The sequence below is a fragment of the Triticum urartu genome, chromosome 4A (assembly GCF_056163025.1).
Source record: "Triticum urartu cultivar PI428250 chromosome 4A, HENAU_Tu73, whole genome shotgun sequence".
Taxonomy (NCBI): Eukaryota; Viridiplantae; Streptophyta; class Magnoliopsida; order Poales; family Poaceae; genus Triticum; species Triticum urartu.
This window is the reverse complement of record NC_141876.1, coordinates 30,495,019-30,513,172: the sequence shown is the minus strand read 5'-3', so window position 1 is coordinate 30,513,172 and position 18,154 is coordinate 30,495,019. Positions and strand designations below refer to the sequence as shown.

The 18,154-nt window shown below is 40.8% G+C and overlaps 1 protein-coding gene, 1 long non-coding RNA gene and 1 other non-coding gene across 4 annotated transcripts; 1 reads left to right on the top strand and 2 right to left on the bottom strand.

The window, feature by feature from the left end:
* Positions 1–1,079: 1,079 nt before the first annotated feature.
* Positions 1,080–1,182, bottom strand: LOC125529253 (U6 spliceosomal RNA). The gene has a single exon (XR_007292597.1). It is a non-coding gene; the product is annotated as a U6 spliceosomal RNA (small nuclear RNA).
* A 2,651-nt stretch (positions 1,183–3,833) lies between these two features.
* Positions 3,834–9,837, bottom strand: POD1 (POLLEN DEFECTIVE IN GUIDANCE-like protein). 2 transcript variants are annotated; one of them, XM_048693660.2, is made up of 11 exons: positions 9,102–9,832; positions 8,270–8,421; positions 7,754–7,857; positions 6,659–6,747; positions 6,502–6,575; positions 6,276–6,426; positions 5,781–5,948; positions 5,167–5,264; positions 4,954–5,076; positions 4,502–4,570; positions 3,834–4,410 (listed from the first exon to the last, which is right to left on the bottom strand). In XM_048693660.2, exons 1-11 carry the CDS (start codon positions 9,661–9,663, stop codon positions 4,210–4,212), a joined length of 1,791 nt encoding a protein of 596 aa, XP_048549617.2. In that variant the 5' UTR covers positions 9,664–9,832; the 3' UTR covers positions 3,834–4,209. The 2 variants fall into 2 exon arrangements, with proteins under 2 accessions (XP_048549617.2, XP_087373738.1); XM_087517612.1 differs by lacking the exons at positions 3,834–4,410; positions 4,502–4,570; positions 4,954–5,076 and having other exon boundaries at positions 5,651–5,948; positions 9,102–9,837.
* A 5,938-nt stretch (positions 9,838–15,775) lies between these two features.
* On the top strand, positions 15,776–16,443 carry LOC147974605 (uncharacterized). Its single transcript, XR_015601974.1, has 2 exons — positions 15,776–16,060; positions 16,157–16,443. It is a non-coding gene; the product is annotated as an uncharacterized LOC147974605 (long non-coding RNA).
* The last annotated feature ends 1,711 nt before the right edge of the window (positions 16,444–18,154 follow it).

Genomic DNA, 18,154 nt, shown 5'->3' with positions numbered 1-18,154 from the left:
GATCTAGTCAGCTCGGAGCAGAGGTAGCGATCTAGTCAGCTCGAAGCAGAGGTAGTGATAGATCGACTTGGCCGTGTAGGAGCCTGGAAACTGTAAGTGAAGACACTATTTATGTGAACGGAGGGAGTACTTTAGATTCTCCTTGTATCCTTGTGGCATGATTTAATTATTTTTTGAACAGTCATGGTATGAATTATATAGTCCCCTTGAATCCTACTCCCTCGGAATTCTAAATATTAGTCTTTTTAAAGATTTCAATATGAACTACAAACGGATGTATATAGACATATTTTGGAATATAGATTCAGTCATTTTGCGTTGTATGTAGTCAATATTGAAATCTCTAAAATGACTTATATTTAGGAACAAAGAGAGTAGTTTCACGAGAATAATTCCGACTCTACAATTCTTTTGACTTTTGTTCAACGGATTAGCAAGGTAGTAATTTTTGACTTCAGCCCAATAAACTTACTGAACTAGTGTGATTAGTCTACTCGGTTGATTAGTTGATAGTATAAACTAGTGATGTACGTATGGATTGAGAGCTGCCACCAGGGTGGCCGTGCCGCCCCGGGTTGGTCGACCATCATTTGCAGCGTACAAGAGGTTTGGAGAAGCGACTCTGCTGGATTAGTCCAGCCGTGGATTAGTCCAGCGTACAAGAGCCATCGAAATTCGAAATGGCTGGGCGTCAATCACGCGATAACTAATAGCATGCCGAAAATTTCATATGCTCTGAGTGCACTGATGTCAGGTGACCTCGTTCTAGTGCCAGGTGTTAGGATAAATAAATAAATAAACCAAATTTAAATAAAGTACTCCTATACGGGTGTGGCGATCCTGGAAAAGGGCGCTTTTGTAATAAAAAAGAAAATCCAAGGTCCAAGACGTCAGATCTTAAAGGGTGCAGTCTTGTAAATAATAATCTTAAAGGGTGTATCTGCAATAGGAAACAACACCCAATTTGGAGATGGAAGCAGTGAGGATCTTGCCAAACAGAAAGAGGACCACTTTGTAAAAGAGCTGTATGCACAAGGGGCTGAACAGAAGGCTCCAGGGACCGGCGCGTGAAATCCCAAAAAAATTTGGACCATTTCTCGATTTGTGCGTGTCATCCTTGCGCAGGGGCCATGCTAATCTTCTCTGTATCGTTCCAATTTTATCGGATGTCCCCGAAGGGACGAGTCTGTGTGCAGCGCGCGGCTTATAAACTGGTCTTGCTCTCCTTCGCTAGCCGATGTGGGACTAAACGAACGAGCCTTCTGCTCCCCGCGTGGTTCGTCCAGACGGAAGCGCCGTCGGAACGTGCGGTGGGCTACGAGTAGGCTGGATCTCTCGGTGTGGCCCAAAATAGTTGGAGGCCGTAATGGGCCTTCATGCTTGTAGGGAATACTGAGCCTTCGTGTTTTTTCTTGGAGGAATACTGAGTCTTCGTGTTAGTCTGCCGATGTGGGGGGTTCCTTTTTCTTTTTGAGCTGCGATGCGGCGGCTTCTTTTTTCACCGTGGGGGAGAACGCTGGTTATTTGACTGGTTTTCTCTCGATGTAAAGCAACATGGAGGCAGCTGCATCCTCTCATACATTTTAATATATATATATATATATATATATATATATATATATATATATATATATATATATATATATATATAAACGTGTACGTACATTTGTACAAACGCGTATGTACATTTGTTCCGAGCTTTCATGCTGGGAGCAGATTTACAAGACAAGTCCTCGCAGAGTTTTGCTTCAAAGATTATAAATTATAGAGTTAAATACATCACAGGTGCCTTAACCTGTCCGTTGCGGTCAGTATAGTATCTAAACTTGTAAAATACACAAAAATGGTGCTATAACTTGTCGCACGGTGCATGTATGGTGCCTCCGCCCGTATGCCACCATATGTGTTGTCCACGTGGAGTGACAACTGGTGGTTGACCCAGATGTCAGTGGGTGTGAGCGATGCCTGTGCTGGGTGAAATGCGTCCGAGTTTTTGTGTGTAAAAAATCCCCTAAGATTTAATTAAAGTCACAAATAAACCCTTGCTCTGTATATGCCGATAACAGGAAAAATAAAAATAAACTGTGTCTTTGAATTGGTTTCGACCCTGGTACATCCAAGGTTAAATAGCTAGTACGCACGCTAGCCACCAAAACAAATAGTACTTTATGTACAGTTGTTAGCTAGAAAGTCTATCTATCGCTCTGTAATTTTTATCCTGTTTTTTAAGTTACTGTTTGATTTTTATGATATACAATATTTTAATATTAAAATACACTAATTATCAATATGTGATTGTATATCTAAATTTTTATTCTATTTTTTATTATTTGTAGTTCAAAGATTTAACCATGAACTTTTTCTAAAATTTATGTTGATTTAAACAATTCAACATATATTATAAAATATTACAAATTTGTTTTGCATCTTCAGTCAGGACCACAAGCATGCAGATTATTTTGTATCTTCGTTGTATTTTTAGAATACATAATTATTAAAAATCAACAACGTTATATTTTGAAAATTGTTCAACATGTATTAAAAATCATTGTGTAGAAACAATAAATTTTATAAATGTGTTAACACATGTTTGTAGAAATGTAAGAATAATTTTACACTAAATTTTTTAATACACATTGAACATTTTATGAAATAGATGTTGTAATTTTTTTTGAATGCATCGCATACATTTTTGAAAAATACATTTATAATTTATTAATACACGTGAGAATTTTCCAAAAATATGATGATTTTTTTAAAAGCACTAAAACTTTTTTAAGTTGATGGTAGGTAATATGTTGAATAGTTCTTTTTTTCAAACGTGAGACATTCTTAATATTTTTTTCAATTTCAAACAAATCAATTTTTTCTTTTTTATTTCACCCAGTTTCTTGGTAAAATAGAAGCGTATTAGGATATTGCACAGTCAACTATTATAGGCGTAGTGATTAGCACATGTGTGTAGGCTGTTCGCCCTTGTATGTTCGAATCTTGCCGGGAACTTTTTTTATTGCTATTTTATCTCATGTGCTGACATGCGAGGCCTAGATGTGATAGGTGGGATCGATGCAGTTTGACGTATTTAAATAAAATGTCAAGAGCTTTTGTGAAAATTATATAAAGTACAAGGAGTTTTCTGTAAAACAACCATGACGACACTCCTCTCACACCTTATTACTATTTTATCTCATGTGCTGACATGCGAGGCCTAGATGTGATAGGTGGGATCGATGCAGTTTGACGTATTTAAATAAAATGTCAAGAGCTTTTGTGAAAATTATATAAAGTACAAGGAGTTTTCTGTAAAACAACCATGACGACACTCCTCTCACACCCACTGACATGTGGGCCGATGTCACGTTGGCACGCCATGTGGGCAGTGCATATGCCGGGATACGGTCGGAGGCACCGTATTTGAACGCTCGGACAAGTTACGGCACCAGTTTTGTGTATTTTATAAGTTTAGGCACCAAAGTGACCGCACCAGACAAGTTGAGGTACCCGTGGTGTATTTGACTCTAAATTATATGATCCCCGGAGTTGGCAGTTCTGCAAATCATTGGTCCACATCAATGATTTACTAACCATACCAGATATCCCAATTCATAGCAGAGTTTTCAAATGAAGTGTACAAAACTGCCAGATTCGCAAAGTTTTACAAAAATCTTCTCTAGGTTGAGACATGCGTGACACAGAAATATATTTTTAGAAAGGCATAAGATATTTTTTTCTTTTTTGGCAATAATCTTAACTGCTAGAAAAAAAAAACGCTGCCACGCCCAGCCCAGACACGAGCCATACGTGACACAGAAAGACTAGAAGAAGAAAGCCACTGCCGACGAAGCTGCCATATTTTCTTCTTAAATGAATTATACAAAACAGACAGATCCACAGGGCTTTACAAAAAAATCTTCTCTAGGTTGAGGCAGATAACTTTAGGATGAAATGAACTATCCACAGAAGGATGACAGAAAGATGTTGTAAACGCGGCAAAATTGGACTATACCTAGTTCCTTGAATCGACGAAATGGTTTGCTGAAAAAGATGTTCGACATATTCCTCTGTGCTGTACTACACTATCAAGATTTCTGTCATGGGCAGGTGATCGAACTCACGGCTGATGCGGCAGTTGCTGTACTTCGCGCACCACATCAAATTGTCTTCTCAAGAATGCTGTCATCTTAACACCAGGATTATGGTGTCAGGTGCTCAGTCCGCATGTTGTTTTCTTGTGAGACGTAGATTGATATACCAAGTCGCGAGGCAACGCAGTATCAGTCCCACAAGTATCTTGAAGATGGCGAGGATAAAATAGGTCAGAACTGACCAGAGCAAAATCCAGAATATTCTCCAGGTAAACGGCCCAGCAGGAAGCAGGGTGGCATACACTGGAGTCAGCACACGAATTACCTAGAGAGACAATGAATACCTTGCTCGTTAGTAAAATATATGTACATACAAATTGGCAGTATAAGAGCATGGACATTTGGACGTCACTTACCACACAAGCAGGGGCAAGGGGGATGAATGTTAGATCTTTCTGACGGTCATCAGGTTGCTCATTCAATATCTGTGCACATATTTTTTCAGCGAGACGGGCATTAGTAATAACATCAGATGAAAAGGTTCAATTCTTGGCAAGTGTCTAGATAGAATTTCCTAAATGACCCTATCAGGATAAAGGCAAATACATGCCACAGAACCACTGACATAAAACTACAAACCCAACGAAGCAAAACAACAAGAGTAGTAAAACAAATATTTCCCACAAATCAAATAAGCAGTGTTCCGCATGCATGAATGCGTGTTAGCATTTTTAACTGATAGGGTCATTTACTCTGAACCTCATTTGTTGTTTGTTTATTTATCCGAGTATCACAGGGGCATAGGCTGTGTAGCCAGCAATGTATTTGAACCAAGATACGCATGCCAAGTTATTTGTCAGCGTATCACCTGCTTGGATAAGTCTTCCAGAAACTCTGAATAAGCAACTGGCTTTATCTCATTAAATTTTGCAAGGAATGAGTGCTTGATAGCATCAATAAGCACTTCACACATAAATACATAGGAAGCATTCTGCAGTGACAAAAGGAAGTAATATTACTTTTTGAAATCATCCAAGTCTCTGATTACGACAAGAACAGAAAGGAAAAAAATTCAACATACAATAAGAAAACTGTCAAACCATGGCCCCTCTGCTTCCAAGATATTTTGAGCTAGTACAAACAGTAAAAATGCTGTGATATGAAACCTCTCAATGATATCTGCAAATCAACAACTCAAAAATTAAGTGTTGAAAAAAATGATGAAGAAAAAATGTAACAATGGCATGATAAATATAGAACACACAGCCAATTGCTAACTAACCACGTGTAGCATAAAACATAGCAGTTATATTGCATGCAGTGAACCGTTTGCAACCAATGCTCACAATTTCTTGCTACTACGGCACGAAAGGGTTTTGAACCTTGCACTTACAAAATGGCCAAGAATTTGCTTCTAGAAAGTTAATGAATATCCAATATGTAAAAAGGTCTATGCAGACAATTTATCTATGGAGTCCAACTCAGCACGGTTCATTCCACATAAGGAGATGGAAGTGCTGAACACTAAGTAGCTAGACAACAACAATAAGCCACACATGACATACTGACAAATGCAGCTATGCAGCAACGATGAATTCAAAAGGATCATCCAGACGATGGAAACGTAGCAAATACAGTCATCCATCAGCATCTGATTTAGAATCATGGAAATGACACAATCATAAGCACACTCACCATAGTAAACCAGATTGTGAAGGTTCTCTTTGCTAACTTTCTTAAATACATTGCTTTTAATCTCGGCAAAATTATTGGACACCAAAAGAGCCAATAGTGCATTATTATGGGCAATAATACATGTTGACAGGGTGATAGCTTGGGCTAAGAGGACAAATGAATGCACAAGTAATGACTTGTTAAGGAAACCAAATCCAGATTAATATGAAATGGCAGCAGCAAAGGTTAATAAAGTAAACTTACAGTCGAACTGAAAGCTGGACGAACTTATGTTAGATAAAACTTAAGTCACTGTGATTCCAACTAAAACTAATGTTACACGATGACTACCATGTCTTTACTGTGAGCTTATAATCAGCTCGGTGCTGCATATCAGTGTGGGCTACATAGTTTTCCTTTGAATTGGGGAATTCTGACATCTCAAACTTGTAGAATGTAAATAAATTAAACAAAGGCATGTAAAAATAAGACAGGATAGTTTGGAGCCAAGGATATCAAATGCGAGGACTGCAATAGCTCCATCCAAAAGGAACCGCAACAGTTCGAATGTGACCCTGTCAGTTGAACATGTTGACAGTCCCTCAGCTGAGTTGAACAAAACTTGCAACACATCCTCGCCAAATGATTGACATAGTTTGTCAAAGATCTAAAAGTAACAGAAAAAGGTAAGTGTGCTAACTAATAAAAATGTACATACATTTAAAAAAAATACTTCCCTCACCTCTAGTACGTTGTATACCACATAGAGCTTGATCGTGCCCTGGCCACGAATGACATGGTAAATCAAACTAATATCTGACACACAAAACAAATTGTTTGAGGATTATCAATTATGTGTATCATTTTAGTTTGGCAAAATCAAAGGGAAAATAACGAACCTATCATTTGCAAAGAAGCAACTCCTAGGGCTAGAACTACAAAACATCCATAATCTGACAAATCAGCAGCATTTGGCCGAAGAAACTGCCTGTCACAAACACATTCGATAAATAAGTACACGGCAGTATACGGCCGAAAACAAAATAGTAAAATGGGAAAGGGTGGTGCATAGTGTGTACAATCAAATGGCAAATATAAGTAAACAGATGAAAAATCACTTAATGTTACAAGCACTTTGTGCAGCACTAATGTAAATAATTCAACAGGATTTCTCCTGCTGGTATAGTCATGGCTATCATAAATGTTTGCCACTTTAAAAATAGAAAAGGTACGACCTACCAACTAAACTAATACTGGCAATAGACGATAGCAATCACATAATCAGACACTTAACTAGCAAAGCAGCAAGGTGTCATTAATTTATTCAGAAAAGATTCACTTCAGCAGACTAAATTATTCACTTCTGCCCAAGATGTCCTCATGCCAAAAAAAAAACAAGATGTCCTTATTTTTAGATAAAAAAGATACCATTATTTTATTACAGAAAAATGGTGAGCGATATGGCAGAATAACACGATTGTTCTCGGTTTTAAACGAGAAAGTTCCCTAAACATTTTTGACACAGTTGCTGTTGAATTTTGAGCCTGAAATATTGTTAACTATGATACAAATTATCAATCAAAACTAATCATGTAAATCCCCAAACATTCTGAGGCCCTCTCTGAAAGTGCTTAACTTCACATAGAAGTTTTTAGCTAGTTTCTTGGAAAATCTTAAACAAAGAGTTAATGATTTGAGCAAGGGATTAAGCTAATCTGAGAAGGCCTATAGAGATGTCTTAATAAAGTTTTAAACTTGTGGTAGCTTTAAGTTTAAGCAGAGACCTCCCAAACATCACATAAATATGTTCCAATAGGAAGTAATCTCTAGATTCAGTTGCTGACAACAAAACCGAATGGTATCCTCTTTTAGGAACAAAATCATAAAACTAAATTTGGTAAATCATAAAACTTAATGGAATCCATACATAACAAAATAGTATGCACATAATCTATGTGTAAATAATCAAGTTTACAGCATCATCGTGAACCCACCTGGTTTTCAGAATTCGCCATACTGTCATCACAATTCTTGCAGGCATGATGGTGAGCAAAGACAGAAAGGAATCCAGGCAGACAAAGAATCCTGCGACAATTAGCTGCAGCATTGATCACAATCAAAAATCTCCCCATGATTACAGACATGCTACATCTAGAACTACTGAACTGAAACATTTAGCTATCTTTTGAATGTGGTTGTCAATTGTCGAATACATTATTTTTATTAATTTATTAATTACTGCAAAAAGCATAACTCGTATCTATTCATATCTTAACAAGGATCTGAATTTAATTATATATTCATTTCAGTTAAAATATGTGCTGATGACATGGTTCCAGAAATATTACAACTGATGCATATTGGATTCATCTCCAGCAATGCTGGCAAACTATTCCAAATAATTTAGAATGCCCTAAAATTCGAAATAATTAGGATGGCCCTATAATTCCAAAAAAAATCCAATATATAGGGTACAAAGAAGGGGGCATATTTGCAAGTGAGATATATACCCGTTCACATCTCCAAGGCACATGAAACATAGTGTTGTAGACCCGCTGTCGCTTCTTGTCATTACCCACTGCAATTGTACTCCTAAGCGAATTGCCGCTATACATTTCTCCAATGAAGTATCTGAATGGTGAATTGTCACGGCGCTCGACTTCTGCAGTATCACATAGTTGAAAAGAGGTGTAAATGCATACATTGAACTAATTCAGTGTGCAATAGGAAATCTGACTAAAAGTTGTTCTCATATATGGCCAATACAAAGCAACAACGATTAGACAGTCAAAAAGAAATGCAAATCCCCAGACTAGTAATGATAGTTTTTAGAGGTTTCCATTAAAAAAACATGAACAGAGTACCTCACTAGTTTAAATTATTTGCTTCAACTTTCTGTAGTTATACTATTTTCACCCATTTGTATCGTATTGCACAAGTCCGTTTGACGAGCTTATAGAAAATCAGTGCATCCTTATTTTCTTACTTAGAAAATGCAGGTTATGATATGATTATCTGCAGGTTTTCTGGTGAATGTTTACATATTCCAACTAAAAACATGATGCCAGTGTTCTTTCTAAACCAGGTACACTTTATTTCTCAGGATCCTCCAACTTTAGCAGGACAGGCAAAACCCATAAGGGAGCCACTTCAGTGTGCCCCAAAAGTAATTCCTAATTTGTACCTCGGGCTGTTTCGCTGTTTCGTTTATGTCACAATGTTCATAGACTCTGCTGGTTGCTGGTACGAAATTCACAAGTGACACACTCTAAATGCGAATGTTATAACCAGCACCATCAAAACAACGTCACAACATGAAAGAAAGGTAACAGAAATCTGTACCTCCGAGAACGTTGCTGTTCTCCTTGATGTACTTTTCCCAGTCCAGCGACTCATCCTTCTCCAGTTTCTTCACGACACCGTTCGCCTCAGGCCGCCGGGCCGGGTCAATCACATCCGGCACCGCGGCGGCGGCGGCGGCGGCCGCGGCGCTTTCACGCGAGCTGCTTCCGCAGCTGCTAGCCGCGTCCTCCGCAAACGTCACCACCCTCCCATTCCCGGCCACGTTCCTCTGCCTCAACTCGACACCAACATACGCCACGCAGCTCGTCGCGGACCTCTCCGCGTCCGAGGTCTGGCAGACCTTCTCCACCACGGGCATCAGATCCGCGACCCTGAGCGCCGCGGGCGGGTGGGCGTCCACGCGCGGCTCCTCCTCCGCGATCGGGGGGCTCTGGAGCCCGCCCTGCTTGCGCCTGGAGCGCCTCCTGCGGCGGCGCTGGCCATCGGAGGAGGTCTCGGGGAGGGAGCGCGGGGACGTGTCGTCGTCCACGTCGTCGTCGGCGGGGAGGCCGCTGGAGAGGAGCTCGAAGGAGAGCTTGCGGCCGCCGGATCGGAGTGACATGGGCGGCGTGGGTGGCGGCGCCGGGAGGGCCCCCTCGCAAACCCTAGGCGCGGGCCTCGCCGCCGCGCGCCGGCGAGGAGCGGAGACGGGAGGGGAGGGGAGGCGGTGGAGGAGTAACGGACGCAGCACGGGAGATTATTTTTCTCGCGTTTAATGTGTGCTTCTAATGCTTCTAATTCCCTTCTCGTTTTCGCTTAATTTCGGATGTTATTTTGCGATCTTTTTTCTGTGAGATGGCGATGACGTGTGTGGGGCGAATGACAGGGAGTGTCGTGGCATCCCAGGAAGGAAGCAATGCGCCTTGTTCCTTTGCTTCCTGGGGCACGCTCCACGTCAGATTCAGTCAAGTCATGTCGATTGCCATGTCAGCTCATTTACAGATTACCCGCCAGCACATGCTTCGTCACAAACATGACACCTAGGCCAACAAGGAAGGAACCCTAGCCACCGGAGCAACTTTCCTACTCGCCGCCGCCTTGGCTCCCCTCCTCGTCCCTTTCGGCGCCCTCGCTAGTGGCAAGAGGAGTGGAATCCGTCTGTCTCGTTTTTTTTCTTAAGTTTTGTTTTCATAATGGCATCAAGAGGCGGCAACAGACGCGTCTTGAAATAAGGTCTCACTACCCTCTCCCTGCCTGAAAGATATCCGATCCAACGTTGATGAAGGGTCTGTGAGAGTTTTTGTCTGCAGATCTGTTGGTTCCCATAAAATCATGACAGTTGTTGTACCTTTCAAGAAGAGCTATTGGTTGGCTATTGATGTGGCGACTTCGACTTCTTCTTCTGTGTTGTTCTGTGGCATGGTCCGAGTTTTTTAACCCTCGGGATTGAAGATGATGGATGTTGTTTCATCGATTTATAGATCTCATCTTAAGGGTCGAGTGGCTATTGCGGTCGTCAAAGAATGGTATGGTAAGGGCATTTCTAGGTGCCCTTTCTTTTACTGCTAGTTCAGTGTCATTTTCAATCTTCGGCGGGCTGCGTAAAATTGGAGAAAGAAGAAGGCTGGTGTAATTTTTATTTTTATTTTATAGAACTCATATGCAGATTATAGTAGAAGATCTGAAAGGGATGCTCGAGATTTTTGGTTCACGATTGGGTTAGAAATTACATGGAGTCACATATAGACCGAAAGCTCGGATATGAGATAGATGGCTTACAAAAAGTCGAGGTATGTGAACATACATTTTCAGCTTCACACTTTTTTTCCTCGGACTGAAAGAGAAAAAAGGAAAACAAATAAAAGGGCCTAAAAGAGGGTAACTGCGATAAGCCCAAGAAGAAAACTAACAACAAAACACAATACAGTCAACATGTGATAGATTTTCAGTTTCACAATCATTATTTAATGTAGATTCCTTTTTTAGTTGTAGATTTCGTTGTTTTGATGAAAGCACAATAATTCAATGCAATCAATCGTTGGGATTATTGGATATGTATTGTGCATACTGGGATAGTTGGCCAGTGACCCAAAGTCAAAGAGTATGTTGTAGCTTAGATACAGAAGTTGGGTATAATATGGCAATCGGTCCTTGATTCAACAGAGTTCCTTAATCATAAGTAGTTGGGTCTACCTTCCCTTGTTGAGGTTGATTGGATAGATTATCTCCAACATTTGGTTGACCGTGTCGATGGATGGAGAAAACATTATCAACGTGAGGCAAGGCGATTTCATTTAAGGCACTAGTTCAATCAATACCCACAAATGATATGTTATGTATTTAAATTGTCAAAATAATTATGTAATTGTCACCAGCTATAGCAGGATATTTAGTTTTTATCTATGTGCAGAAGAAAGAGAGAGGCAGCAGGTTTAGAGAGATACATTGTGTTAGATTGACAATGTTAAGCTGGAGGCTCTTCACAACATGCCTCAAATCATAAAAGTAAATTTGTATTGTCCAGACCATATCAAAAGCTAGAAGATGGCTCTTCATTCACTAGTGAAGCAAAATGGTGTAATTGTAGACTCCTCGTTAGGCTTGTATCTAGAGGTTGGATGACGAGCGAAAAATAGATGTTTGGAACAACCCGTCTAGGAAAGTTTCCATGATAAAAAGGAGGAACACCAATTAGAAAGGTTGGTGATTTTATTAATCCTGTTACACAAGGCTAGAATGAGCTACTATCATAAGAAGCTTTCCTCCCAATTAACGTGCATAGGCTATGATTGATCTCATCATCAAAATGGGATATGTAGGACATGGTGGTGTGGCACCACCACACAAAGATGCCTTTTTAGCAAAAAAAAAGGTACCTTTATCATCTGCAATGAGAGCAATAGTATGGTATAGTAGTCGATCCTAGTGATAGGATTGTTTGGATGGAGTAGGGTGAATCCAATATGGGAGAAAAGCTTGGAAGGTGTCTATACCGACGGAGATGAAATTTTCTGCTACGCAAGTTGTGCATGGTTAGTGAGGCTAGCTAGCCGCCATATTGAGACGAACGGCCAATGTCATGTGTGCCCAATAGGAGTGCAAGATCTAGTTTAGTTCCCATATGATTAACCAATATAACGGATGTATGGAGGGTGTTGGGCATGGAGCATCTAATGTTTGATGAGGTTGAGAAGGAAGAACGGTTGGGTTGTGCAATGATGGATTATGCTTTGGTATGGTTGTTGCCTCGCATCTAAAGGATTTTTCCAGTGCAAGAAATTGTTGGTATTACATAGTGGTTCATCCATTGCAACAATGCTAGGTAAGGAATGCGAAAGACGTCCACCAACAGAGCATGTTAATATTGACCATCAAAGCTGCACAACTTGGTGTGTTCCCCATCGATTTGAGTGGGTTATAAACCTCCAGTGGGGTAAAGTGAAGCTGAAGGATGTTTGTCTAGAAAGAGAAAGGATGTCAATAGGCTGCATTAGGGCACAAGTACTATAAGCAACACCATCCTCCTACTCTAGGCCTCCAACTAAGCAAAAAAAGGTTTGTGGCAAAACCTAATCAATAATTGACCCATGCATGGCTGCCTCACTGGAGCCATACATGTCAACTCACTCGGCTCTTCCCGTCACCTTTTATCCTAGGGCAATTTCAACGATCTACACATTGGATGGTTGTCCTATGGTTCCACCGCCATGGCTGAGATTTGGAAAACAAACATGGTAGCTTGCAGAGGAACCGGTCTCTTGAGGAAAGAGTGCGAACCTGAGAAAAGAAGGTGTGAGCAAAGGAAAAGTGCAAAACACGTGAAAAAATGAAGTAAAAACAAAATTATATGTTCATGGAACCACCATTGGCTTGGGATGATTTTATTCCTGAGTAGTGGTTTCAAGAACCAGGGTATGTGTGAAATATTGGGGCGACTGGTTGATACTACACCTTTGGCCACATCCTCACATGCAAGGAGCAAACAACTGCACCAAAGGCTCCTCCACCCCCCCCCCCCTCGCTCTATATCAATCTCTCTATCTATCTATCTATGTATCTATCTATCTATGTATCTATCTCCTGATGGAGTTTAGGTTAGATGCAGGCTTTGTTTGCAAGCAGTAGGTTTGTTCTAGTTGGATTGCCATGGTTAATGTGGAGAATTAGGATAGTTGTAGGATCGATTAAGTATGTCTAGAGGTGGGGGAGAATATACTATTTAGAAAAAACTAACTCCTTTTACAAAATTTAGTTTCCTTGCAAATTTAGCTTTTGTATGGTAGTCTATGAAGCATCCCATACATGCAAGTCTACAAGAGTATAGACCACTAAAAGTAAATACATGCAAGTGTACGTAACAATGTAGAGTTAGAGATATGCAGATATGGGTTTATGTATGTCTAGAGGTGGTGGTGAATAGACTACTTCGAAAAAAGTAACTCTTTTCACAAAATTTAGTTTCCTTGCAATTTTAGCTTTGCTATGGTAGTCGATCAAGCACCCTACACATGCAAGTCTACAAGAGTATAGACAACTAAAAGTAAATACATGAAAGTGTACATAACAAGGTAGAGTTAGAGATATGAGGACATGGGTTGGCTCGGTGAAGATTTTTTCGTGGTTTGCAACTTCGAATAGTTTGCATTATTTAACATCCATGTTGATTGAGGCTTTGATCCACTATAGATATGAGATCACGAGGATCCTAGTTGCGAGGTTCCACTAAGGACCAAGTCCGCAAAAGGACAATCACGAAGGGTCTACAAAGACAATATGGCTTATGCTCACGAAGGCCGAGCCTCAATACGGGTAAATCTTCATGAACGTGATCTTCGGGCCCTTACAAACTTTTTGTTTTTTCACATACTTGAAGACTCCCAAGTATATAGCCAATCTAGGAGGCGCACACCTTCCAAGAGTAATAAGATTGAGATTGCCTGGTGATGAATCTCCTTCTCTTGTGCTTCAAAAGATAATTTCATCAATACACGAACTATCTCAACATTTGGCTTTTGGATTGGAGAAGTATGAGTGAAACAAAGAGGGATCATATCTCAATGAATTGACTTAGATGATTGGAATAGAAAGCCCTTTGAAATTAGCACAAGGTGGAGTTTTCACTCACGACATATGATAGGAGTGAAGTTTGCTTCAAGTGAACATGTGAGATAGGCGGGAGTATAAATAGACGAGGCTAAGGTGGCAATTTGCAGATCATTTGATCAGAGTGAACAAATAGCATTGTGAGGATCTGAGGCTACTACATTGGCAGTGGCAAAATCTCTGTAACCACTTTAAAAAAATGAGTGAGGGGGTTCAAAAATCCTGAGAGGCCAACAGAAGGTTTGCCATGTGCATCGGTGGTTCCAAATGGAACGGTTGGCAGCTCCGAAGTGCTACGTTTTGCAACGACGTTCGTTATTTCAACAGTTGATGCAATCTCTGGAGGTAACTAATGCACTACGAGAGGACATGTATGCATCAATTGGCTGTGTGTAGTTTGGAGCTAGAAATTTTCATAATCATGAATCAATTTGTGGTAGGATGGTTAGGAGGACAATGGTATTATCAGTCCACCAGAGTTCAAGTCCTGGTGTCCTGGTGCTCACATTTATTCATGAATTTATTTTAAAATTTTCAGTGATGCATCTTCAGTGGAAGGCGACGTTTTTGTCGACTATGAGGCACCTTTGGTGATTATGTCAATCTTAAGATGATATGCTGACTCAATCTCTCGAAGGTGCTCATAGAATAGGATGTGTGTGTGTGTTCATACGGATGAGTATATGAGCGCTTGTTGTCTGTACCGTGTTCAAAAGAAAAAAAGAAGAAATTTTCATAACCAGCCACGTACTAACCAAATCACACATAGATCAGTAATCATCATGTTATTAGTTACACAATTTAGAAGTACTCTTCTGACACCTTATAACTCATGGTTCTCCTAACGAGAGACGCCGCTACTGTAGTTTAGAAACAAACAACGACCAGACACCAAAGAAGGAATATACACGGTTGATTTCTATCTGTACACGAATGAATGAACGATCAGCAACCAAATAATTTACTCTACACATTTCGGGCGCAGTCTGCCGTGGACTACTACGGAGGTGGCCTGTGCGGGCAGCACGAGGTTCCCTCCGAGTTCCGGTCGTGCGTGCAGCAAGAGGCCCCCGGCCCCGACAGCAGCCTCGCGCTCGCACCTCCGCCGTGCGCGCCCGCCGCTCCCGGCCCCGGCCTCGCCGCGGCCACGCCGTGCGCCGCGGCGGCGGCGACCAAGACAAGGAGGAGGAGCAGCTTGCTCGTCGACGCCGAGCAGCTGGACGGTGCGGCACGGGAAGCCATGGCAACAGCTCGATCTCTTGTGGGTTTCACCTTTTGAGTCTTGGACTTTTGGTACGGCCTCGTACGAACGGAGTGAACCGCATATATAGCGCAGGGAGAGCGCGTGCATGGAAATACGACGCAGTTTTCCAGCGTTTCTTCGTGAGAAGTTTTCCGGCCGTGCAGGTACTTGGGCAGCATTTTCACGGAATCATCCGAGAAGGCGAGAAACGGCGGCAGTAAAGTCATGGCCGGCCAATACAAAACGCGAGAACGGCACGAGGAACAGTCTTTCTATTTTTAGATATACATACACACACGTGGAATTGTCGTGTAGTGTTGTTTCCCTTTTCCTTCTGAAACGGGAATGTACTTTCTTTTACACTGTGTTTGGATGTCTTCATTGGGGGGCTTGTATTGGATTTGGTATTGGTAAGTTTTATTTCATCTGTTTGGCTGGACACTGAATTGGTGGCCGGTAATGAAACTAAATTCAGGCTGAAATCACTCCCACGCAAACAGCCTACCCACAATACGGAGGCCTCCGGCTCCGAATTGTGTTGAAATCGCCCATCCCGCAAAACGTACCGGTTCACTTCCCTTTTCCCCACTCGCGAACAGATAAGGAGAAAAGGCAGGAAGGGAGATAGCGAGCTCCGAGGTGGGCGGCGGCTGCGAAGCTCGGCGGCGTCCAGGTGCGTTCCCTCCTCGGCCCCCTCCTCCTGCAACATCTTCCGGCACCGCCGCATCTCACCCGTCCCCTCCACTGACGCGTCGTGCACTGCCTCCAGCTCGGCAGCCATGGGCGTCCGCCACAGGCCCGTCCGCTCGACCGCCTCCGGCGCGAAAACTATGGGTGTCCGCCGCTGCATTTAGTTGCTGCAGCTGCGGCTACTAGGAGGCTATCGCTGCTGAAGCTTCCTGACTGTGCTTGCCTACTCTTCGGTTTCTATGTGTGTGGATGTGGGCAAATTTAATGATTCTTGTGCGTATGTGTATGGACAAATTTGATGTTTCCTGTAGATAGAAGGATAAAAGCTTCACAATCAATGTGAATATGCAATTTCAATGTTTGTCATCCAAGCAGGATTTAGTATTGAAACCTCACAGATTCCATGAGGCAATTCAGTGAACAACCAAACAAGTGAATTCGTATTCATGTCCATTTCAGTTTCCTTGCTGAAATGGTATTCCAACCAATTCATTACAGAGCCTTCCAATATGGACATCCAAACGCAGCGTTAGGGTAAATGCCACTTTATTGATTAATTAGGAAGTTCAAAGGAATAAATAAAAAAGGATCATGTGGATAGCCTAGCCACAAGTGGCGACTGGACAATGCTAGACTTACGTAAAATCTGTTAGGGTGTGTTTGGTAGGATGCACGGAGGGCGCATGAGGGCAAAAGTTCCCAATCCGACCCGCTTTTGCTTGTTTGGTAGGGTGCACGGGCTTACCTGAGCTATGCCCATCTCATGCATAAAAGGGCCCCCAACCATGCTCATCTCATGCACCCCAAACAGGGTGCATGAAGGCAGCCATGCTGGCCCTGACCCTCGTCCCCACCCACCGGATCGCGTTCATATATGTTTATATTTTCAAAAAAATGTTCATAATTTCAAAATTTGTTCAAATTTCTGAAAAATATTAAGAATTACAAAAATTGTTTAAATTTCGAAATCGTTCAGAATTTCAATTTTTTGAAAATGTTTTAAATTTCAAAATTGTTTTAATTTTCAAAAAATTGTTCTGTATTTCAAATTTTGTTTGAATTTTCAATAAGTGTTTTTGAAAATTTAAAAATGTTCGGAATTTAGAAAAATCAAAAGTTTTTGAATTTTGGAAAAAAGCAGAATTTCAAAAAAATATATAAAATATTCAAAATTTGTTTAAATTATCAAAAGTTAAGAATTTCAAATATGTTCAAATTTTCAAAATATGTTCAGAATTTTAAATTTTAAATAATTTTGAAGAAATCTTTAGTATTTCAAATTTTGTTTAAATTTTGAAAATATGTTTAAATTTGTTTTCATGTTGTTTCAATTTTGTTCATCATTCAAAAAATTAGAATTTAAAATTGTTCAGCATGTCGAAACACATGTAGGCTGGCAAATAAAGTCTCTGCTCAGCATGTCTCAGCGCATACATCGCTGCCAAACAACAGCAACTGCATGAACTCAGCATGTATGAGAGGAGAACAACTAGGCTAGGTCCATACATGCTACCAAACACACCCTTACATGTTCTACGTAACCAGCATCGTGTAGAGGGCTTATTGGATAGATTGGTGAGGAGGGGCCCACCCCCCATTAAAATCAGGGGGCCGATAGGTTTATAGTTTAGAATTTTACGTAGGTCTTCGTAGCCCCTTCGTAGGTGTAGGATTATCCGTGGCGACCCTGGTTGAGGGAGCTCCTATGTGACGCTAATTGCGTCGAAGTGTCGACAGTGGCCAACTAGCTCTTGTGCTAAATGTGCAGTGCAAAAGTAAAAGAAACTACAACGACAGTGATAAAGCTTAAAGTTTGCTAAAAAAATCCCAAAATTGCAAACGAGAACATTTTTTGAAATTACGAACAATTTTGTAACAAACACAAACATTTTTTGAAAAAAAATTAACAAACACTTAAAAAAGAAACATTTCTCCAAATTGAAAACAATTATTTCAAAGCTCAAACATTTTATGAATTTGCGAACAAAATTTTAAAACCTGAACATATTTTGAATTTCTGAACAAATTTGTAAAGCTAGAACATTATTTCAAACACTAAACATATTTTAAATTTGTG

What these genes read in the sequence shown, in the direction of transcription:
- POD1 (XM_048693660.2), bottom strand. Translation starts at nt 9,663, where the DNA reads ATGTCACTCCGATCCGGCGGCCGCAAGCTCTCCTTCGAGCTCCTCTCC. An exon ending in TGCCTTGGAGATGTGAACGG is followed by an intron (nt 7,858 to 8,269) that starts GTATATATCTCA and finishes TCAATGCTGCAG; the next exon opens with CTAATTGTCGCAGGATTCTT. An exon ending in TGCTTCTTTGCAAATGATAG is followed by an intron (nt 6,576 to 6,658) that starts GTTCGTTATTTT and finishes TTTGTGTGTCAG; the next exon opens with ATATTAGTTTGATTTACCAT.